At 41.8% G+C, this 23365-nt stretch overlaps 10 protein-coding genes across 10 annotated transcripts; 6 read left to right on the top strand and 4 right to left on the bottom strand.

Moving 5' to 3' along the window:
- Positions 1-2078: 2078 nt before the first annotated feature.
- Positions 2079-2505, bottom strand: K450DRAFT_263449 (uncharacterized protein; the record flags this gene model as incomplete). The annotated part of the gene is made up of 3 exons (XM_051592646.1): positions 2079-2310; positions 2345-2380; positions 2426-2505. Coding segments are annotated over 3 exons (186 nt in total), but the record flags the coding sequence as incomplete, so codon positions are not given.
- Positions 2506-3104: 599 nt separating this feature from the next.
- Positions 3105-3497, bottom strand: K450DRAFT_284651 (uncharacterized protein; the record flags this gene model as incomplete). The annotated part of the gene is made up of 1 exon (XM_051593512.1): positions 3105-3497. The coding sequence occupies one exon, from the start codon at positions 3495-3497 to the stop codon at positions 3105-3107; it is 393 nt and encodes a 130-aa protein (XP_051440070.1).
- Positions 3498-4411: 914 nt separating this feature from the next.
- On the top strand, positions 4412-5780 carry K450DRAFT_263459 (uncharacterized protein). The gene is made up of 4 exons (XM_051592647.1): positions 4412-4587; positions 4713-4936; positions 4997-5110; positions 5170-5780. The coding sequence occupies exons 1-4, from the start codon at positions 4463-4465 to the stop codon at positions 5583-5585; spliced, it is 879 nt and encodes a 292-aa protein (XP_051440071.1). The 5' UTR covers positions 4412-4462; the 3' UTR covers positions 5586-5780.
- Positions 5781-7741: 1961 nt separating this feature from the next.
- Positions 7742-8896, top strand: K450DRAFT_263469 (uncharacterized protein). Its single transcript, XM_051592648.1, has 3 exons — positions 7742-8023; positions 8088-8635; positions 8730-8896. The coding sequence occupies exons 1-2, from the start codon at positions 7763-7765 to the stop codon at positions 8568-8570; spliced, it is 744 nt and encodes a 247-aa protein (XP_051440072.1). The 5' UTR covers positions 7742-7762; the 3' UTR covers positions 8571-8635; positions 8730-8896.
- Positions 8897-9255: 359 nt separating this feature from the next.
- K450DRAFT_263473 (uncharacterized protein) lies at positions 9256-9933 on the top strand. Its single transcript, XM_051592649.1, has 2 exons — positions 9256-9619; positions 9702-9933. The coding sequence occupies exons 1-2, from the start codon at positions 9523-9525 to the stop codon at positions 9905-9907; spliced, it is 303 nt and encodes a 100-aa protein (XP_051440073.1). The 5' UTR covers positions 9256-9522; the 3' UTR covers positions 9908-9933.
- A 478-nt stretch (positions 9934-10411) lies between these two features.
- On the bottom strand, positions 10412-11954 carry K450DRAFT_263476 (uncharacterized protein). The gene has a single exon (XM_051592650.1). The coding sequence runs from the start codon at positions 11803-11805 to the stop codon at positions 10714-10716; it is 1092 nt and encodes a 363-aa protein (XP_051440074.1). The 5' UTR covers positions 11806-11954; the 3' UTR covers positions 10412-10713.
- A 132-nt stretch (positions 11955-12086) lies between these two features.
- K450DRAFT_284655 (uncharacterized protein) lies at positions 12087-12909 on the top strand. Its single transcript, XM_051593513.1, has 3 exons — positions 12087-12135; positions 12209-12550; positions 12617-12909. The coding sequence occupies exons 1-3, from the start codon at positions 12113-12115 to the stop codon at positions 12654-12656; spliced, it is 405 nt and encodes a 134-aa protein (XP_051440075.1). The 5' UTR covers positions 12087-12112; the 3' UTR covers positions 12657-12909.
- Positions 12910-17415: 4506 nt separating this feature from the next.
- Positions 17416-19721, top strand: K450DRAFT_263489 (uncharacterized protein). Its single transcript, XM_051592651.1, has 9 exons — positions 17416-17765; positions 17842-17914; positions 17983-18098; positions 18164-18320; positions 18380-18702; positions 18774-18860; positions 18923-19042; positions 19105-19399; positions 19471-19721. The coding sequence occupies exons 1-9, from the start codon at positions 17454-17456 to the stop codon at positions 19587-19589; spliced, it is 1602 nt and encodes a 533-aa protein (XP_051440076.1). The 5' UTR covers positions 17416-17453; the 3' UTR covers positions 19590-19721.
- A 1346-nt stretch (positions 19722-21067) lies between these two features.
- On the top strand, positions 21068-21884 carry K450DRAFT_263495 (uncharacterized protein). The gene has a single exon (XM_051592652.1). The coding sequence runs from the start codon at positions 21162-21164 to the stop codon at positions 21774-21776; it is 615 nt and encodes a 204-aa protein (XP_051440077.1). The 5' UTR covers positions 21068-21161; the 3' UTR covers positions 21777-21884.
- A 1235-nt stretch (positions 21885-23119) lies between these two features.
- Positions 23120-23300, bottom strand: K450DRAFT_263496 (uncharacterized protein; the record flags this gene model as incomplete). The annotated part of the gene is made up of 1 exon (XM_051592653.1): positions 23120-23300. A coding segment is annotated over one exon (181 nt), but the record flags the coding sequence as incomplete, so codon positions are not given.
- Between the last annotated feature and the right edge of the window lie 65 nt (positions 23301-23365).

Below are 23365 nucleotides of genomic sequence, written 5' to 3' on the forward strand. Positions count from 1 at the left end.
ATCTTCAGTCTTAATATCTAAGTCCAAGTCAAACTTCAAGTTAATCTTACCAAGTTATCATCCAAGTTACTAAGTCTGACAGATCTCATAATCAAAAGATAAGTTCAGGGTTTAAGACGAGAGTTCTTAGTAGACAGAGTAACAAGATGACAACCAAGTAAGACCAAGATGAAGACTGACTTGAGTTTAGATGACATAATTAAAAGAGACAAAGTATAAGTTAATAAGATGAAGTTACAAGTTAAAAACACAAGTTACAAGTTCAAATGACTTACCAAGTTGTAAAACACACGCGCATAGTAACAGTACACGCATAGTAACAGTATCCACGGTCATAGTAAGTCAAAGTACCCCAGAATATGTCAAATTACCCCAGAGTAAGTCAAAGTGTGCCAAAGTGCTTGAGAATCACTTGGAGGTACTCCAGATTGGCTTAGGATCACTTGGGAATGCGTTAGAGGTAACTGAGATGACTCCAGAAAGACTGAAACAAAATGCGGCTAGATTCAGTCATTAAAGTGACGCGAACAGGCCAGGAATGCTCCTTGACATAATTCAATAGTCACAATCTGATTTTAACATAATAAATGCAAGGAGACACTGTGATTAAGTTGATAAGGACATTATGGGACGCGCCCAGACGTAATTCAATAATCAGTTTCTGATTATGCATTCATAATGCATACAGATGCTGTGATTTGATTGCGGGCCATTATGGAATGTGCGCAGACAATAATCAAAGAGATTGCCGGTTTAACCATTGTTACTGATGAAGAAAAGGTATCCTTGTTTGTGAAAGGATAACCGTAACGTCCCTGTCGAACACTTACAATTGCTTTTGATAGACGTTGAATAACAGTGTGGTTCAGAAATTTTACAAACACAGAAGTCCGATGTAAACTCATAAATATATGGAAGAGGCCCTCTGTAATTCATGTTGTTATCCACGACATCTTTTTGCATTCTATTCGTAGGTTCAGATCGATGACCACTCACTCTTCTCCCTCAGTCAGCATGTTTGTCATTATATCAGCACTCGCTATTGAACAAATTCTTCAATTGCATTCAATAGCGGTGAATATGTGGTTAAGTATAGACATTTATGACCTCCAGCATTAACTAAATCTCGAGCTGCAGTTGGAGCATGGATGTGGCATTGTACGTTATCAGATAAAAGCCTTTGGTGTTGTTTTTATTCATCACCCATAGTATTTTACAATATGTTGGTTAGTAATCTGTATGCATGCCAAATCTATCGTTAACGCCATACATCAACCTCCCATCCACTTTCTTCTTATTAGACTATACAACAACCTGTAGCTTTTTCAATGATATGTCTATGCCTCTTGCTTCTGGTGAGGTACCCAATTCAATTTGCTAAAAATGCCATTGTTTTGGCGCGCTGCCTTTGGGGGAGGGTTTACCTAAAATAAAGGCCAAGGTGCCTTTGAATATACAAATTAGTCTCTGCTTCATCAATGAAAACACAGCTCGCGGTGAAATCAAGTCTGATGTCTCTTCCTCTTTTCTACTCTCTCCTTTCGCACTTTTATAAATCGATCAGTAATTCTTGCCAAAGGTAATATTATCAGGTTTTCAGCGTAAGTTTGCCTTCCCATCTCGACCAATTGCCTATGTAATGCTGAGACTGATACAGATAATACTTCAAATGCCTCTCGTAACTTCTGCCTGGTGCCAGCAAACACAGAAGATGGATGCCTATCAAGATATCTATCAAAATTGTGAATGTGCTTCTGTCAGCTTGCCCGTATCTTCTGAATATTACCTTTTTATTGCCAAAGGTTAGATGCTGGTCTTCGTCGTCATTATACTTTAGCGTTGAGCAGTTCTCATGGTTAATAACAGTAATTATGGCAACCTGTTCGCAGTCTTACCTTGTTTTCTATAATATATGTTGATCTGCTGTAAGGCTAGAGAAAACTCGTGCACGAAATCGATATTTCATTTACCCAATGTTTAACTGACTGATGGATTTCAATTTTATGTTTTAGTGTTAACATTTTGCATTCTGGACACAATGAGCCAACCTTGAAATTGTTTCCTCATAATGTCCCTAGATTTTTATTTCTGAACGATAATTCGCTCAAACCATTGGTAACATGAGGTATGTTTCTCTAATTTGGTAGGCGTTGACACTCTTCATAGCGGATATGGTTCTAAGAATGGGTGCTTTCATTTTTCATGAACGAGCATCTTTAGCCGGTATTCTGAATTCATTTTTAATATACGAGCATAAAGTACAGTATCTCTTTGCAGTCGACATCAAGCAGCTCACTATAGCCTAATTGCCTTGCGGAAAAAGCTTCCTTTTATGGAAATGAACGTATTTTTGTCATAAAAACAAATGGCATACATCTTCCTGTACATTTAACATCAAATGCTCAAATCGGCTATCCATGGCAACGGCAGTATACTGGAGAGCGCGTAGATGTCGCAGGGCGAGTTTGAGTCTATATAACTTAGGCATTCACCGGAGAAAATGAACTTTAATGTTCGCCACTAAGGTCGATGTTAACATCCGTAACCGAAAGTCCATTTACCTGGTCCTGGCGTTCAAATGAGCTATCACTGAGAAGGACAAATCGATTGGTTGAGTTGATGCCGCGTAAGAGTGGTCGAGTTCAAATCGTTTATATCTAGTGATGGCGATTATGAAACAGTGGGATAATATGACATAAGAAGATAAAATGATATAGAAATGGACTCAAGTTGGAAATGAACGGAATGGAGTTAGGTAAGGGTGGAATGTAGAACGACATTCATGTCCTTCTCGATGAACTGGAGGTTCTGATTAATATTTTAAAGCCCGCAGATGGCAAAATTTCGCTTTGCCTCCTGTAAATTCTGAAGCAGGTTTTGTAATATATTGTATCACTCCAGGTCATTAAGGCTCGTTTCCACTTCATTACCGTATAAACACTGTCTTCTAATTTGTGGGTTTCTAAATAAGAAGCTTTGTACGTTTCATTGTGATTTCGCGTGAGCGAGAGCAGCCTACCGTTTATCACTATCACTCCAAAAAGGCATAATACAGAAACATCAAGGGAACGATCGAAACCCGGCCGAGTAATGCTATTACAGAGCTATTTTGCAAAACATTGAACGACTTGGATTATACCAGTGAATGATATAATAGTGGCCGCAATGGTGACAAGGAGTGCAAAGGCATTTTGAGTTAGGCTTAGAGAGAAATCAGTAGCTAATCGGTATCTCCAGCTATGATATTCTTCACATAGTTTGGCATAAGATTTTCCGGCCTCGCTTGCAAAAAAATATTCCCAGGTATGTAATGCGTTTTTCATAGCCATAAACTCTTCACAGTCTGTAATACCTAGTTCACGCGCAAGGGTAAATGAATCAGGAGTGCTACATAGGGCGGAATAGATTTTCATAACATCCACCATGGCTTGTTGCTCAGGATTTGGGGGTACATTATCTGCGACGGTGTTGGCTGCAAGTTGCTGAGCTACGCGCATTTGACGAAAAGAAAACTTTCCTATTGTCAAATTTTTGTTTGTCCTAAGAAATGAAATGTTTTCGGTCACGTCTACAGTGTAACCTTTATCCAATAGCTCCTTCAAAGTAACTAATCTCTCGGTATCATAATCTTTTTCAACAGAGGCGTTCCAAAGATACGTTGAATAACTGTTTCTCGCAGTGTGGCACAACAGCTTTCTGGCATACCCCAGTCTAGCTCAATGTCGAAAAGAGTTTCTGCCATCAGAGATGCTGCAGCTTTAGTTTGTAGCTTTCTTTCAATCCAATCTTTAATTGCTCGTATAGAATTCGCATTTCACTTCGTTTGCCAGACCAAAGAACATCCAAAGTTATGCTGAAGAGTGATGAGAAATCTGTATATTTGAAAATCTCTTTCATCCGTCGACATATACTATCCGTGCTATTGACAGTCTTATGCAACTTTCTAAAGTACCACATTGTAGCAAACTGATGCAGCGAAGCATCTATTTTATGTCCTTGTCTCGTATAGCCATTTTAAATGAAGTCATAGAAGTCTCCAAGAAGTCCGCTTCAATAAAGTATCTGTCTAATTGTACAGCAGAATTGCCTTTAATACTGTGTGCATACCCCTTACCATGTCACATATACTTTGCTTGCATTATCTCATTGATAGTTATGGGATGGTTGATTTTACTGAGCAAGATGTATCCGTTTTGAACCAATTCATTTCATTTGGGAATCATCTACCGTACTAGCTATATACCTGTAAATTCTACCGAATCACTTCTTCATCTTATCTGGTGCGGCTGATCGTATACTCTAGATAAAGCTGTGCAATTGATGTATCAGCAAATCAGTCTTGACTCGTATTCCTTGATGACGTAGAGCGTCACTTGTTTATCTACTGTGCCACAAACTAAAACGCTTGTCTATCGCACTATGACCACACCTCAACCTATCCACGACGTCGTCCAAGAGTACTATGGTAAACTACTTCGATCTAACAAAGACCTTAAAACCACAGGTATGTATGACAGAATCTTTTTTCAGCTTCAGCCACTCACATGTCTCTAGCTACCAGCTACTGTCGGCGCGCTCCAAACTCTATCATTGCCGAAATCATATCCAAAATACCTTCTCCGGTCAAAGAAAAGGCGAGTACGAGGCAAATATAGATTGGCAGCGCAGTCGCTTATGCGGTGGTTATAGTTTTATGGATGTGGAAATCCTATTCCGCTTGGTATTCAGGGAAAGCGCGTGCTGGACTTGGGGTGTGGAAGTGGGCGTGATTGCTATATTGCAGCTGCACTGGTTGGGACAAGTGGTCAAGTAACTGGCATCGATATGACGGACGATCAGCTGAAAGTAGCATGCGAGAATCTCCCTGTGTATGCCCAAGCAATTGGATACACACCGAATGTGCGGTTTGTCACGGGTTACATTGAAGCCCTTGCAGGTAAATGGGTTTACAGTGAAGAAAAGACGTGGTGCAACTTATTGATCGTAGCATCTGCAGCTGCCGGAATCGAAAAAAACTCAATAGACATATGCATATCAAATTGTGTGATCAATCTGTCGCCAGATAAAAAGATGGTCCTGGAAGGAGTGTACGAAGCGCTAGTGGCAGGCGGTAAGTGTTTCTAGTAAAGGCGTTGTCGTTAATGGAATAACAGCTGATTGGCTGTTTAGGGGAATTACATTTTGCGGATGTGTACGCAAGCGCTCGTCTTCCAGAGTCGGTCCGCACCCACCAAGTGCTGTTTGGCGAGTGTATTGGCGGTGCGCTGTCCACTGAGGATTTCTTGAATATAACCAAACGCATTGGATTTACTCTTCCGCTAAAGCTACAAAGCTCGGCGGTCGATATCAATGACCCGGAGCTACTGTCTCTGGTAGGCCAAACCACCTTTCAGTCCATCACGTATCGACTGTTCAAGCTGCCCTCGATAACCAAGTCTCCTATTAATGATCGCCAGCGCACTGCCACATACAATGGAGGCATCGTAGGATGTGAATCCGATTATACGCTTGATCAGGTAGGAAAGCGACTTGTGTTTCATGTGAAAGGGTATTTACTTGAGAGCATTAGATTACTAATGCTCTGACAGGATCACGTCTTTAATATCAATCAGTCCATCAATGTCGACAGCCATATTGCTGGTATCCTTTGCGGCTCATGGCTAAAGGAGTATTTTATGGTATCAGAGCTAAGCTGAGTGAGGGCAGCCGTTTAGTGACGGCCGAGGTGTACAAAATTTGACCATTCAAGAAATAAAAGGTGTTTTTGACCTTGGGGAAACGTTTCTTTCAGTTTAGTGCTTACAATCAATAGGGTCTTCTGTCCGTAAAGGCCATTTAAAAAGGGGTTGGTCACAGTTATCTGAAGCTGTCGTTGTCAAAATTAAAATAAAAAATACGACTGACAACAACAAATTTCTTGGTTCGCTGTAGCGATGAAGGATACAGCAAAATGCGATAAAGTGAAGGGAACCAAACGCTCCACCCTCGCTTGTTTATCCTGCAGAAATGTTCGACAAAAGTGCAGTGGTGAGCCTCCGGAAGATCTACCTGATCAGCACTCCATTGGCTCGACAGATGGCCCTCCCGTCAAATCACGACGGCCATGCAAGCGTTGTGTCTTGAATCATCAGGAGTGCCTTTGGAATCAGAGTAGAAGGCTTGGTCGACCCCGCAACGCACAGAAAACTGAAGGCGTCCAGGAAAGTCGAGATTTACCGGCATATCCTAGTTGTACTATTCCAATCGACTCCAGTGATTCGTCTGCAAGTCTTGCTACCGTTAGCAGTGAAATAAGTTCTTCTCTGTCGCCTACCGATCGCGAAGTGTCAAGTCAAATCTATGGTGCACAAAATCTCATCACCGACGCAAACTTTATTAATCTGTCAGACGTTTTGTCATTGATGCAGACCGACGTGGACACATTACCTGGGTATGAACAAGGACCGATGATTCATAAACCTTCCTCGTCCATTGCTCTAGGCGACAATACATGGTATCCAATAGTGAATGATAATCCTCTACATATATACGATGATGTGGCACCACAGCAAACAAGTGAACTCATTTCTTCTGGAGAGTTTACGCAAAAATCGTTGGCACCCTTGACAACGTCTGCAAATCTCCCAAACATTCTTATCTCAGGCGAAGGCGTCGGCGAAGGGAAGAGAGAAAACTTGGAAAAAATCATTGTGCATGGAGTCCAGCGATACATCGACTTGTCCTTGGATCTTCCACCCATGACTTCGGGAGGCACAACGCAGATACAAAGAGTCATTCTGGAACCGTCCGAGAAAAAATCGCTTGGCGAAAAGTCGCTTTACCTGGCGATGGCGGCCGCTGGTTATCGAATGTCGGCAGAAGATTTTACTTTAGCGGATGGTTTGTTTGACAACAGTTTTACTCACCTACAGCAATTTCTGTCAAACAGCGGTGTTGATCATCTAGATATCATCGGTGCTGTTGACGCAATGCACGCAATTCAAGCTTGCTCGGTCCTTGTACCGTATGCATATGGCACTCATGATGTGCCCAAAGCTGAAAAACTTTTGCTCGGAGCAGCACAGCTCGCTATCCGTCATGGGCTGCACCGATTAGACTCACCAGAATTCAGCAATGATCGTATCTCATTTCGAGTGCGAGCGATTGAGCTCAAGAACAGATTAGGAGAGCAGATAGGTTGCACATGTCATCAGTTTGAGACTTGTGCAGCTTGCTTCCTGGAAGCTCTCCGGCAGACTTGGTGGGAGGTGAGTGAAGAAGTATATCCGCATGCGCTCTGTCCAAACAGAGTCTAACGTAATTGCTTGTACAGCTCTATGTTTGCAATACTATATTTTGGTCGTCAACGTCTAAAGCCGGGCCGAATTCAGGTAGTATTCTCAACCTGCAGAGTTCTATCAATGCTCCTAAAGGACTAGACCTGGTAAGTCTTACTATTCCCCAGACGGAAATATTCCAGTCCTCATTCCTCATCGTTGACTTTGTGCTCTAGAAAAATGATCTGGCGAGTGGAATTTGGCAACTTCGTATCCGTTGTGCTGCCATTCTGATAGAGTCACTTAGCGTCGAGCGAATGGAAGGCGCCGCCGCCAAAGCCAGACTGCAAGCATTGGATACAATGATTACCAACCTGCAAAAAGCACTCCATGGAAGTGACCTCTCCCTCACTGTGAAGAATGAGAATGTGAATAGAACAAGACTTCACCTTATGATTACAGTATGTCGGTTCATGCTGTATGGGCAAGTGCTAAAATTAGGAGAGATGAAGGTATATGGGTTTATATTCATTCTTTTCTATTCATTCTTTTCTAGAGGTCAGATTCATCTGCACCGGCTGCGCTGGGTCCCTAGTTTCAGCCTGAAGTTACGAGTTTGCTCCTTCAAGGATTTGAACAAGGTTGAAGGAAGTGAGGAAAATCTTGACGAGGTATGGAGAACAAGCGAGCGCCAATCTTTCATCCATGAGTTGGAAAACGAGGCGGAATACGAATTAGCTCGTCACTCTTTAACGACCATCCTTTCTGTGAGTAAAAAGATGGTTGAACGCCTATTTTCTCATTAACGCTGACAGTCTCCCGAATTGACAGTGTGCAAATAAGATTCTCGAATTGATCCCAAATGCAGCGGAGGAAGGGTGTGAAAAAGCTGGACCAACTTTTAACACGTTAAATGCAGACTTGCCAATCACGACGTTCTATCGATGGCCCTTTTTTGCGTGCGTCGAAGTAGTTGCAGCATTCGGCCAACTCATCGGTCTGACAGCGCATCGTCGATCCGCATCGTGCCAATCTTCCGCCTTGCATATCTCTGAATCGACGGTGGGCCTTTGCTTGGACTCACAATGTACTTTCCAAGAGCTTATCGCCTTCCCTCACATTGGTGAGGACAAAGTCCTACCTGCCAAGTGGTTGCGTTTGAAAGCATGCAGCAATCTACAGCTGGCAGAAAACATGCTGTCTTGTATGGAACTCACCTGGCCCTTTGCTGAGAATTGTAGACACGAGGTTGAAGCTTGCCGCACGACTATACAAGGTATTGGCGGGATCACTGGCTTGGAATACAGCTTGTAGCCTGTATTGGAAGCTGGATGTTTTTATTACACTCGTGAGGGGACAGTTTCAAATTTTCTAAGCTGGTAAGCAAGTAATCAAAACTGAGGATGACAGGTAAGTCATGGCGCTCTTCATCAGTTAAAGAATCTTATCTAACAAGTTGTTTCTGATACTCAGAACACAGGTGGAGGAATGAAAGACACCTTCTCAGTCTGACTAAGCTTGCCATCACCTCTTTTCGGTCTAAAATATCACATCCGCAGATGGGTTTTTCGATCCATCGAGACTTGGCTCTTCTTCTCTCCAGTATCGACTACTTAAACTTAGTTCCTTAGCTATGGCTACCTCACTGCAGGTATCTTTCGAGGCAGTAATGGCATTACTGCCTTGATATCGCCCTCTGGTACTTTGCCAATCCTTTCTCTGCCCATACATCAAGATGCCCTCCCTCTGTCGGTATTCTCCGATTCGATCATTGTGATGTTATTTCCCACAATCCCTTAACGACGATGCTGTCTTCAAGATGCTCGGACCCATCTTTTTAGATCAGATTATCAACACTTGTGGAGACTTCAATGCTAGGAGTCCCCTCCGCACTGGGGACCACGCCGAGAATGTCCGCGCTCGTATCTCAAATTTTCATAGAGCCTCATTCACCCCCCAATAGCACCTTCCCCAGGAGAGTGCGGCGAACTTATTTTACGGAAGAGTTCCGCCATATGGTTGTGCTGAAGCCAGTGGCAAAGGTGAAGGAATTTAGGAAAACGAAAATACTTCTTGAAAAAGGTGTGAAGGCTGCAAGAACTCTAAAGGACAACATACATCCATTTGTGTGATATTGTGGACAAAGAGGAAACGTTCGTTAGGCAGCTTCGCACAATTGGGTACATCATCTCACATATGTCGATATTATCAGCAGTCTGCATTGAGAAAGATTCGTTTCAGTAAAAATCTTGCAATAGGCCCGTCAATGGAGCTGATGATCATGGATTATTTCAAAGGTTACTGCCGCCGAACAACTTGGTCAAGGTTGCTCTCGATACCAACTAGCGCTTCCCACGCAAGAAGTAAGTGTTGCCATTAATGACAGTACTCATACTCATATCAGCAAACGTAAGTACGGGTTCTCAGAATATTGATTGATGTTAGAATTGCTGCATGCTAACCAAAGTTGGTGTATTAACTTACTGGTATCTAAAGTCATTGATGCCGTTGAAAACCATGTACTATTCGCAGTCGACATGGAGAAATCTTTGTTGCACGCTTTTGAAAATTCGAAAGTCTCAGGATCTCCTCAACATAAAAATAATCTTTCCTTTATACAGCGTTACGCCAACAAAGCGAAAGCAAAATAAAGTATTGATTTTTATCGTTCACCATATCCATTTTTAATCAAAAAAGATCTCCCCTATTGAAAGTATCGCACCATCTCAGATTTTTCAAGGCTTATATGTTATGGTCACAGTTTTATTGTGATGAAAAGCTACAGTCCGAGGTATGGTGGACATCTCCGTTGCTGGACTAGCAATTTGTACTCTATGTCACAGCCAGTCTCTGATATCAAAAGACGTTCAAAAGTCTTTCGGAAACAAGCGCTGCCTGACATCGATGCTAAAGATTTTAATAAACAGAACGACACATAGGACGATAAGCGTTATCATTAGCTTTTCCTGGTAAGTCGTGTTGAGGTCGAAAAGACACAACAGAAGAAAAAGCTTAATCGCGGAAGGGTAAGGTACATTTTTCAATCCTAGTGGGTGGACTTTCGTTCTTGATTTAATTCAATTGTCGGTAAGCACCCAACGCACTATTTTCTCCACCAAGACTATGTGTAGTAAATACTTTCAAATTGAACGATTGATCTTCTTATATTTTATTTAAGTCAACAATCAATTTGATAATAATAACGGTATTGAATAAGAAATCATTTATGAATTGAACGAGGATATTCTCTGTGCCCTGATGGAATTGATACATATAAGTGCAGGGGAGTTTTCTACAACACGAAGTAGTCCAAAGACAAGACTTTCAGCGTTGCTATCCTAAATTTCGTGTTATTTCAACGATACATTTTTCAACTATGCGACCATGCGCAGAGGTAGAGAAACATAGGCGTGCAAGCCGGCCATTAAAAAATGCTTTGATCATATTGCTTGAAGCTTCAAGCTTCCTGCGGACAGATGGAGTGAACGATCTTCGCACCGGCAATATCACCTCGGAGCATCGCGTCAATGCCACTCTGGACTTGCGCCAATCCCCCATCCCATTTGACAATTGCTGTTGGAAGGAGACGACCTTCGTTCAAGAGCTTGTAAGCGTGACCTTTATCAAAACTACACCACTGCGTTGCAAGCTGTCGATCTGTCGCTAACTGATTTGCAGTAGGCTTTTCGGTCATTAAAACGAACACGCTCGTTGGCCGGCCCAATGTTGAGTGCACCAAAGCAAATGTGGTGCGAACATTTGGAAAGTGTTGCTCGATGGGTAGCAGTGTGTGTACATGACCACCTTTCTCCCCGAGTGCATGAGCGCAGGCAGCCGCCGACTCGGACGATGCGAAACAGTCGAGTGCATGGGCGAGGTGAGGATATAAGGTACGCACCTCAGTAGCAGTCTTTTCCGGATCGTTTCGTGGCAATACAACGTCTGCTCCTAGTTTCTGAAGCTTTTCGCGAGCGTTGCTTGAAGCAGTCGTAATAACATGATAGCCGGTATTTTTGAGAATCTGGATGGCAAAGTTACCACAAGCAGTATTTCCACCCCAGACGAGAACAGGCTTTGGGTCTTGAACAGGGTCAGAAGATCTTGGTTCCAAGGGGAGCCCGAGGCATGACGAAAGAGCATGAACGGCTGTCATGAAACTCAAGCCTATGGTGGAAGCTTCATCAAGAGACATCTTGTCTGGTACTTGAATAACCTGATTAGCATCCGTAACAAGATACTCTGCAAAAGAGCCAATATCCGTGATGTTGCCGGGTACCCAACCACACACTCGAGATCCAACCGGGACCAATGTTGAGTGGCTTTTCACAACTGTGCCGGCAAAATCGGTTCCTATGACATTCTCTTCATTGCGATAGGCAGCTGAAAGATCGGGGTCAAGGACATATGCATCAGGAGGATTTTGTGCTGCGTATGCGACCTTCACTAGAATTTGATCGGCAGAAGGCTTAGGAACCGAACGTGTGGTATCCAGCGTTACCTTGTGTGATACCTTTCCAACAATAAGAGCTTGCATTGATGCTGGAGTCATGAGTCCAATGTTATGAATAGAGAATGTGAATTACATCGCAACTCTCACTGCCAGCCTCGTTGTCATTTATAAGTATCATCGCAATTGGTTGAATAAATAGCCATGTTATTGTTTGGTGTTTGTTCGCCTAATTTTTAAGACAGATTAAGTACCCGCGGGTACTTTTTGGCCCAGTCGCGGGTATTCAATTGGTTTCACCTTCGCCTACTTATCGAATGCTGACTGCGTTCCTGAATATTGTATAAATGGGAGCTGTGACATATTCTCTTTGAAACGCCAAACAATATATCGTCCCTTATTTCCACCTATGTCTTCATCTCAAGAGAACAGGTAGGCATCGATTCTAATTACCTATCTCTATTTTTAACGTCTGGCTTAAATAACATTATTCGTCTACTTGCAGCGCTGCACAAGCACTGCCCGATGGTACAAAGATTGACCTTCTTTACTGCCATGTCCTCCCAAATGCCCCTACCTTCAAGTTAGCCACACTAAAAGTCACTTATCAGCCCGGCGCATTTACAGAGAGGCACAGACACGGAAATGCCTTTGTCAGTGCATCAGTTCTGTCGGGCCGAGTCCAATCACAAATCAATGACGGTCCTGTAGAAGAGTTTGGAGAGGGTGACTCTTGGAGTGAAAACCCTGGCGATATCCATTCAATCAGCCGCAACGCTAGTCAGACTGAAGTTGCATCTTTCATCGCTACTTTTGTGTGTCCTGTGGACCAAGAGGAATTCGTCATGTAAGTTGCCAATACTTCTTCACATAGAACATATGAACCATCATTTATAACTAAATTACTTTTCAGTTTTGACTGTCCTGCTTGCAAGGTTGTCCAAAACGCATAGGTTAGCTCCAGGAAGGATTCAGACATGTAGTTTCGTCGAGCGCGTGCCAGTAAATGGAGACAATATGATCAGCTGCTGTGATGGGATTCCCTCAGGCTTACTATGTAGCTTAGATTAATTGCGTTTATTTTACTGGAATGATAGTATACCTCGTCGTTTACAAATTTTGTTGGCACACTGCCTTTGTCCATGTAACTCTGCGTTCAGAATGCAAAATAACTAAGCGATAAAAAGGCGTCTGCAGTTTAAACACCGTCATGTCTGTAAAGGAGTCGTGAGGGTGGAACGCAAAGATCGTTTGCTATTGCTAATACAAGGCGACATAATCCATCTAACAACCGAAGCCGTAAGTTTAAGTCGCCAGTCGATAGCGGCGACTGAATTTCATTTAAAGCATGGAGTTGGAAGTAATTTGTGGGATTGCAACCTTTTGCACACTAGCATATGTTAGTCGGTACAAAACATTTGCGCACGCCAGACATACCGTTATACAGATTTTGATTGAACATTTTCAAGAGAACGCAATTTGAACCGGCATATGCGTATGAAGCACAATGAAGTTGATCCCACCGTCTTTGAGAGGAATACGAAAAACTCTAGAGGTGATGAACATGAACATAGCTAAAAAGACGAAGAAGCTGATACTGATGGCGATGCAGAAAAAAGGATCTCTTGAATTGGAAGATCTGTTTCATTCTGCATGCGATGCATTAAATTACGACCATGTACAAGTCTTGTGTGCATCAACTCAAGAATGCGGTATTGATACTCAGAATATTTACAAAAAAGCGTACAATGCAATGCGCGCTACAAGGGGCAGTTTACTGAATATCAAAAGACTTTACAGCAAGTGTTTTCATATGTGAGAAGCATTTTATATCCCAATTTAAACAAGCGGTAGTCCAATGTATTTTCGCCTTTTTGAATTGACAAGGCAACATACACATTGACGACGGTTTCGGGTAGTTTATATAAAGAAATAACAGGCCGAATGAAGGCAAAGTTGAACCGCAAGAGGTACGTTCTTGAAGCCGCAGAAAAAATCGTATCCTTGGCATGGTACCATCATAATTGGTAAATGTTAGTTTCAGCGAAGACCGAATGGACCCTTGGAAACCTGCTTAGATGTCTGAGGAATGCACAATTGAAGAACCGTATGTTACGGAGCCTTAACAATATACGGTGGGATTACCAATGGTTTATAGTGCCAATGGGGAAAAACTTATTTTACATAATAGGCAAGCTCGAAAAGGACATCAACGTAAATATGCAAGCGAACAAACTCATGCGATGTTTATATTTAGTCACTGGGTAGATGCGACCGAAAAGAAGTCTGTGTACTGCAGTTCAGAACGGTATGTGACACGTTTATTGGCACTATTATTCTAGTGTATATGTGGATTGACATGGCGATACTAGGCGCGAGATAACATTGCAAGCGTCCTCTAAAAGGCGAAACAGGGGTACTGATCATCAGCTTCGAGCGAAACTTGATTGAATTGGACTACATGTGAAATTTATGGATATTCTTCAGTCCGGAAGTTGTGATTGGTTAGATAACTGGTGGAATGCCTCCTGGAGCACACTGGAAGACTTAATACGAGGTTTTGGTATAGCTGATTCTAGGGAGCAGAGGTTGCATTTGCACAGTATATCAGGAGGCTGAGGTAAAGGAAGCGGTGTAGTTATATTGTGCTTCCAGCTACAAGGTAAGAAAATATATGCGAAGTTATAGGAATAAGTGCTGATAGTTGATGTTTGTATATATGTCGGAATGAAACTGAAGATCTTTGCAGTCAACCATTGGGAAAAATCTATAGAGCGTTGCTATGATGGATGAATGCAAGCTGCCGATGTCGATTATCGATACCGCTAATGATACCGCTAGCAAGGTCGTAGTATAATTAGTGCTGAAAGAAATGTCTGCACCTTTGAAAGGCAACCATGGTTGATATCCGAAGTTGTGCAGAGAAAAAGAAAACGTCCTATGTGGAAGGTTTAGCACTAAACAATGGATGTACTGCCAAGCAGATGGCGGTTTCGTATTCACCAGATAATAGAGAAGAGAGACTTTTTATTTACTTGAAATAACTTTAGCATTGATAACTGGAACAAAAGAAGAACTTGGATTATGCTAAAGTAGTTTTTACATTTTACGGTTGGATGATGGCAGTGTGAAACTACACGATCAATAAACATTTAAGGACGATTCAGTAAGAAGCTGATATACGGAATGATTGGATAATTTGTTGGCATTTTTTAGACAGTAGGTACATGTCGGATTTTCCAGTGGTAGATGCTTTGCAAGCGTTTGAGTAGCTACACATCATACTCACATTATGAACTGATCAGTTTCAAGTCAACATTTTACCGTTCATGCTTTAATTGTAGGGTCTGTATTGATCAAAAACGTCTAACGTTGTGGAGAGTGGTTGGAAACAATGATAAACAGATGTCTATATAACTTTGCCTTGCTGTCGGCCACATGTGGATTCAATTCTGTAACAATTGTATTCCAATGGTGACTAGTCAGACAAATGATAAAGTAGCGAATTGTACGTGATATTATCAAATAAATGCACGAGTGAGCTGACACTATAGAACGAATATCTCAAATGCTGAGCTACTGTTGCTTTCCACCGATGACACATTTTCAGGACTTCAAGCTGTGACATATGATTAATAGGGACTTAACTTGCTTATCACGCTCCAGGTCGTGGCACATGCAATTCAACATCTCCATAGCGTTTTAATCTATATTTTTGTCTCCAAAATGAATGTTACTTTCTTATCTTGGAAGTGGGATAAGCTGGTTTAGCCGCTAGCCTTGATATCAAAATTTTGAGGGATAGTCTGGTTTACCCGCTGGGCCGAAGACAGCATGCTTTCGTCCTTTCCATATAAAGGTCTTATATTACAGACAGTAATTCAGAATCTCATCACTACACACTGAGATACGGTAGTATTTCCACTGATCAATTCAAAAAGAATACTTTTTTCTGATATGGTTACAAACCCACCAGCCGTTGCTAAACAAGGGAAGAAAATTTTCCATGTGCATTCGGAGGCATCATGTACTTGAGCTGTAAAGGTCTTCATATATGATGGACGGCAGTATCCCACGAAAAATTGTTTCCTATCAGGCTGCTGTCTCTTGTGAAATAAATGGTTTACCGATAAGCTAACGTGACATCTATTAAGGTTTTTAAAACGACAAAGTATCCTTTGCTGGATTTTCCAGCTTGCTATGCTGATCCGGTGGCAGCGGCTCATGAGCTCACACCCTGCATCCATGTATTGAGTTTCGTAGGCGCATTAATCGTCTATCATGCATACGGTTCTGTGTGGATGGCGAGCCCAGTTACCACTTTCGGAATCGAGCACCAGAATTTGGTATGCTATATACTTTTACCTAATGATCGCCTCAGATGATAATGATGCCTATAAGTGATGGAAATTATTCTCACAATGTAGCAGGAATACTTTCAATATTCGAATGGGAGTGGCACCCAAACACTGGACTATACAATTTGAAGGTATTCTATGTCATTGCTTCCCTAGCTTGAAAGTATTTATTTTGGACGCAAGTGGGAAATGTTTCGGTCTGTGCTTCAGCGACAAAGAGGTTTTCTCCTTATTAACGGCCATAAGCTCGTGAAGAAGCTACAAAGAGCAGATTACACAAGTTGCTTACCGCAATGCTGAAGAGTTTTCAAATATTGAAATTTTATCGTAGGATGAAATAAGTTTTCTTTTTATTGCGTATGAGAAAGATTTTATAAACATGTCGGCATGGTAAATTGTCACTGTGTTGTAGAGTAGCTGGTGTAGCCCGAATTGAACATCCTCTAACAGACTTGGAGATACCCATTTATTTCCCCGCCTGACCAAGGGATGTTGTTCTATAGTTCTTTATTTAATTTTCTTAGCCCGGTTTGTTCAGTCTCTCGCCCGATTCGTACTGCGATATGTATTCGACTGCCCGCTGTTTGCTCACTAAACGCTGCCGCGAATTACAGCTGACTTGTGGCATTTGGTGTATGATCTTCACCCGAACGTTGGTAGTGGCGCCAGAGCATATCGACCATTTTTTATGACATACATGCCTAACCATTGAAGTGCCCTTCGAGATGTATTCTATAGAAACTACTGAACTTGCATCTGACCATCGGATGTTTGTGGGTGGCGGCGACAGCTTCCACTGGACATCTTCTGTCGACTGCACAAGTCGCCACGAGAGCTTGTTGTTGTATGCGTGAAACGGACGGATCGTAAGCGACTAACGTTAGTATAACATTGATCCGGTTGATCCGTTAGACAAAGCTATATTTGTGACGATCATTGGTGGATCGTTGGAATAGTGGATGCTACCATAAGTCAGGCGAGGGCTATTTACAGCCGGGAAATGTAAGCGGCCTTAAAAATTGCTACCGACGGAGATCAGTTTGTGTGGGACCTTATTACACACTCCAGTAGTGACGTGAAAACTTCCTTGCGATGTGAAATTCTGGGAGATCAGTAACAAGCTTTTGTAGCTTCTGTTATAATTCTAGAATTGAGTTGTCCATGAGATTATTACATGATGTTAATATCATATATATGCTGGGGATCTGGATAAAACAATAAAGGTTCCGGCGAATGTATTGGTCCGATTCGGGAGCCGGATCCGAATCGGACCAACCCTTAATCCGACAGCGGTCCCATAATTTCCACACGTAAATGCCGAGGTATATTTAAAAAGAAACTACTATTTCTTCTCAACGTCAACATACCTGTCTCCCTTTACTGTCAGTTACGATGATGTTATCTGAAAGTTCGCAGCAGCTGTTTGATATCACCAGCAAGAGGGCTATCGAGCTTTACAATCGTGTCTTGGGATCGCCGTCGAAGAAGCAGAACACAACGTATATTGTCGGTGCTGTCACAGCTTTTGTCTTATACAGATTTTACACCGCCATCGCCCTTCCTCCTAAAGCATTGCGACGCCTGCCTTATGTTAACAACTTTAGAGTGATTTGGTCAACACTTCGAGGTGATACGCCATGGGTTCAGTTCAAGAAGCTTTATGCCCCTGCTCTTGCGAAATCAAACGAATCCGGCATGTACGTGGTAAGCGGTCTCATCCAGGTTGAGACTGGTTTTGTACCGCACTGTGGCTTAATTTTACTCTGACTCCCAATTTCAGCGCCGCGGTCGTGTAGGCTGGTGCGTTTATGTAGAGAATCCTGCCCTTATCAAGAAGGTGTTGCTCAAAGGAGGTAATGATAAACACTATTATGCTGTTCCTATTTGTTTGTATATCGCTAATCATTTTATGTTCTCATAGAGCTTTTTCCAAGAGCCGAGCATTCCTTTGGAGAAGGCGACACTTTACTTAATGGTATGATCCGTCACCCGTCCATCCTGACTGAACCAGGTGCAAAATGGAAAAAACATCGCAAGGTATTGTGTTAACGCGAATATTCACTTCGGTTTTTCTCGTTTCTTATACATTTTGCGCAACGTAGGCATCCAGCCCAGCATTCCATCGCGCTATGCCCGTCAAAATCTTTGGTCATTTAGTACAGAACTTGTTTGTCGAGATTGAGAAGGATGTCAACGATGTTGAAATCTCTGGTTTGTTGGAACGATTTGGCTTCGATGCTATTACCTCAGCAGGATTTGGTACGTTCTATCAAAGTCAGTAAACCCTTTGGGTATACAGGTCAATAACTTTTGTTCAGAATACAATGCAAATGCCATTGGTGATAAAAACAGCGACTGGGTCAAGCTATATACGGACTTGAAGGATGGAGCTTTTCATCCTCTTTACTTCCTGATCCCTGCTTTTGACACCAAATACCGCCATTTCTTCCCCAGTCGTGTTCAACTTCATCAGGATCTGAAGCGCTTCATTGGTAAAATTGAGGATATCATAGTCGACAAGCGCGCCCAATTGGCCAACAATCGATCCCAAGTGGATGAAGCTGAGAAGGATCTCTGTACTTTGATGTTGGAATCGGAAGCCGATGGTGAAGGTGGCTCCTTATCCAACGAAGAGTTATTGGTAATTTTATCTCTTCGTAATTGAATGATCTTCATATTCCCTCAGCTGATTTTTTTAATTTTCACGTGTAGAATGATTTGATTGCTTTCATTCTTGCTGGTCACGACACCACTGCCAATGCGTTGAGTTCGGCATTCTATTACCTTGCAAAGGACAAGGTATGTGATTTACAAGAGTGCAGATTTTCAAATTATCTTTAATATTCAAACTTATAATCTAGGCGATCCAACAAAAACTTCGAGCTGAGGCTATTGAATACTTGGGTGATGAACCCCATGATGTTATTCCTACTGTTGAACAGTCCAAAGCAATGCCTTATCTCAACATGGTCATTCGAGAGGTAAATGATTTTCATTGATAAACCTAATAGTCCCAAATCAAGTAACTAATCCTGCATTACAGACCCTTCGTATTGCTGGCCCTGCTGTTTGGACTTCTCCCCGTACAATTTCTGAGGACACTGAACTTGGAGACTACGTTCTTCCCAAAGGAACGCATGTTATTGTTGACATTATCGCTCTTCAGCATGACGCAGATTTATGGCCCGAGCCATACAAGTTTGATCCTGAACGCTTTTCAGCAGCGAACAAGTCTTCAAAGACAAGCAACTCGTGGTTACCTTTTGGTGGTGGTCAACATCAGTGCGCAGGCATGAACATGAGTTTGGCTGAACAGCGAGTGCTTCTCAGTATGATGGGTGGGTTCTTCGTCCGTTTTACCAGTAACGACATATCCATTTTATTAATCGCTTATTTTTTGCTTGTTTAGTACGCAAATATGAATGGGAACTTGCACCGGGATCATCGCATCAAAACGATATTGTCATGAGTGGTATGGATATCATTGGTCCCAAAAACCTTAATCTTACGTTTAAGAAAAGATATTAGTCAGTAAAAGATGGGTAAAGTAGACCATGTTAAATTCGTGCACCCTTTGCCGTTAGATAACACAGCTGCAAAATTTAGCTGAAACCATTAAAACAACAAAAAATGATAGTTTTCTATCACTACCATACCCACTTAACCGTCACCAAATGAAAGAAAAAGCCCAGTTGTGAACATGAGAAATAGACTTAACATCCGGATTTTTGTTAAGTATGCGCTGCATGAGCATTTGGCAAGTTAACGCTCAAGAAGCTAGAGAAATATCTGCTGCAAGAAGTAGCGAACGTGTGCCCAAATCATGAAGGGAAATAGTTGAAGAGTGGGAGGCCGTTTTTCTCAAGCTGGAATTTGCTGTGAACTACGTGTTCAATGATGTGGTTGAAGGCTGTATTTTATAATACTGTTTTCATGCTTCTACATTGACGAACTTAGACGAACTTACTTTTCACTTCTCTCTCGCAGTATATCAAAGTCACAAAGTCATTGCTGCGGATTCTCATTTCCCAATTGGTTCTAATTATTCTCAATTCTTGAACCTTGTATTCTCTTCACGTAGCTGTTTTGTAATAGCGGCTACCGTACCGGTGGTATAGTGTTTACAGGCCCTTTTTTCCCCCCTAAATAGGGTTGTGATGATGGTTTACTCTACTGCCCTTATCTAGGGACGATTGAATGAAAGCTTGAAAAGCAATAGAGCAAAGCATTATCGATTGTAATAATTATGAACTTAGATTTTTCGTCTGACGAGAGGGAGGCATCAGGTTGGAGATATTAAATAATAGTACTTAACTTGAAAGAAAACATACTATGTATTTTTGCGATGAGTGACAAATTCTGAACATAGCATTTGACAATTGAGATATTTCGAATGGGGTAAGGATTTATAGACCCTTTTGGAAAGGTAAGGTTAATGGACTGATGTGAACAATAGTGCCTTAAAATATCTCAGCTCCTAGCTGCGATACGGTTGAAAGTGCAGCGAGTTACACTGAGATGAAAAGACCCCCTGTCGTGAGGAAGCTGCACAATGCGGAATAGGTCATATATTGTAAAACTGGTCGCAAGCCTAAACAGTTTGCGCTTTCCAGTTGTCAGATTCATTACAGTCTAAGCTACGACGTTAAATTATTAAAGAAAAGTACATTTTATCAATGGACGGACAAAAAGACAGCATCATCAAGTTACATGGATGTAAACCTTTAATCCGTCATTACAACCTGTCAACTGAGCATCATTGTTACCCACTAACACAACACAAGTATAAGACCACCTAAAGAAATCGGCTCAAATAGAAGACATGGAGTTAGCTATTTGCATAATTCAATCCAAAATTTTTAATAAATGTGGAAAGGGTAACATTTGATACCTGCAGCATGAGAAATATCAGGGGTATTAAAATCACTATTATGCGCAAGCAAACTTTCAGTACCACTTGTATAAAAGTTCAGTCTTTACGATAGGTGTCTCAGCATTCACTCTAACGTATCTTGACAATGCGCTCAGTCATCCCCATTCTGATCTGCTGCTTGTATGCACTAAGCGCTGTTGACGCTTCTGCCTTCTCAAAGGGAGAAAATGCTGAAGTACAGCAAGGTAATGCCAAGGTTGCCGAGCCTCAAAACTTTTGGTCTGATGACAAGGGTGACGACGATGAAAAGGATGACAAGGATGATCACCATGATAAGCACAGCGGCGATGAATGTGCTTCCCGTTCGGTTTCCATCTTGCTTGGAACTAGCACTTTTTCCATTCCCTGCATGGGAGCCGGCTCTATCGTTGATCTTAATGGCCTTCTTGCAGCTGCCTTTCCTTCACTTGTTCCCTCTCCTATGCCTTCGTCTGTTGATCCCAGCTCTGTTGCCCCTAGCTCTGCTGTCGATTCTTCATCTGCAAGCTCCGCCACTACCACCACTGATACCACCACTACCACCACCGATACCACCACTACTACCACCGATACTACCACTACCACTACTGCCACAACCACTACCAGCGATGACATTTCTCCTCCTCCAGGATACTAATCTCCCAAATCGCGCAAAACCTCGTTACCGTAAAGAACACCACTTGAACGACATGCAGAGACACCTTCAGAGTAACAAGTACATCTCCATAGTAATGAAACATCATAACAGAACTATCAATGAACCAAATAAAAACTGTCTTGCTGTTAAGGTAACAACGCGATAAGAATACTCTTACCTTGATGAGTATCACTATGGGAAAGTATATACACATCATACAGAAAAAATAAAAATATCCCATTCTTTATATAACTTTTTAATTACTCCCATATCATTCTTTTGGCTTTGCTTATAAGAAACAAGCCCTGGAAAGGCTATTTGAGAAAGACCGCGAGTTCCGAATTGGCGACCGCCAATTGGTGGTAATAGCTGCCGCAGCTCCATCTGATAAGACCTGTGGCGAGGTCGAAACCCCATATTTTAATTTTCGCCTCTCCTATGGAAAATGAGATATCATTACTGTTAAATAATCTAATTCTTTAATATCATTGCTTTTCAAATGTAGTACAGGGCAATGTACTTTAGTAAAGCCATCCCGTTGTAGACTAATATATATAACACCATGAAATCATGAAGCTGTACTTGAGCGTTATCACATTATCAATAAGCAATGCAATATTTGATTGCTATTGTAACACCGTTGGCATTACTCACTCTTCAAAGGTAACCAGTATATTGCTCACTTTATTTGGTGATTGATGTGCTCTAGTGACATCTACTGAACTACTTTCTGGAGTCAAAAATTTGCGTTGTCGCTGTGCGATTTCTTTTTTTTTTTTCTTCCACAGAGCTAACTTTACCGTTCGTAGGTCATTCGCATGCTATGGTTTTTTTTTCAATTTTATGTTGAGCTCCATGCTCAACAGAAAGGAAATGGCACTTGGACACAAATGAGTTGGCTCCCTAACATGTAGCACTGGTGCTAAAGGCAGTATAAGAACTAAGCTTATCAAAAATATGAAGCCAGGCCAGAAAAAAATAATAAAGCAGAAGTCGCCGAGAAAGATCGATTGTTTTCAGTTTTACGAAGCAACGTTAAATTATGACCATAGAAAGGATCGCACAAGTGAATACTATCCTCGTTTTGCTGCATGTATGCGCTTGAGTATTTTCAACATTGCTACTGATCTGGTAATTAGGTATTCTGATAGTACTCACCAATAACTTTAACCCTACCATGCTCCTTTATTTTTTATTATGTTTTGTATGTGGCAGCAACAATGTGAATAATTCCCATGCTGAAGAAGACAAATTCAGAAGGTAGAATGCTTTATTGATGAAGAAGGAAAAGTACAGAGCCGCTCAAGTTTGATCAATCTGAATATTAGATCCATCTGAATATTCATGATGTTTCCTTTTATTCCAACTATCGCTAGAATACTACATCAAACGACGGTGAATATATACTGACTTCCAACTTCGTTTGTCTATGTTCCCATTTGCGCTCTGTCAAGGCTGATAAAGTAACTCACTGATAGCCTAGTCATTTTTGCATAAACTGCCTTTTGTTGGAAAGTAAATTGATCGATCCATAGGAGGCAGTCACGCGTCCAGCACTGAATTGCTTAAGACGTGTAAATAAGCGCCATTTCCGAATACTAGATAGAGGTAGTCCGATAGATAGAGTCAGAGAGTTTGCCAAGGTCTTAACACAGAGGAACCATAGTACCATACAGAAGTAAGTAATCATATTAGTCAGTCAGTCAGGGATTACTGGTTTCAGAGGTAGTTATGTGCCAAAAGTCAGAGGAATTC

The sequence above is a fragment of the Umbelopsis ramanniana genome (assembly GCF_025399195.1).
Source record: "Umbelopsis ramanniana AG unplaced genomic scaffold K450scaffold_112, whole genome shotgun sequence".
In the NCBI taxonomy this organism is placed as follows: Eukaryota; Fungi; Mucoromycota; class Umbelopsidomycetes; order Umbelopsidales; family Umbelopsidaceae; genus Umbelopsis; species Umbelopsis ramanniana.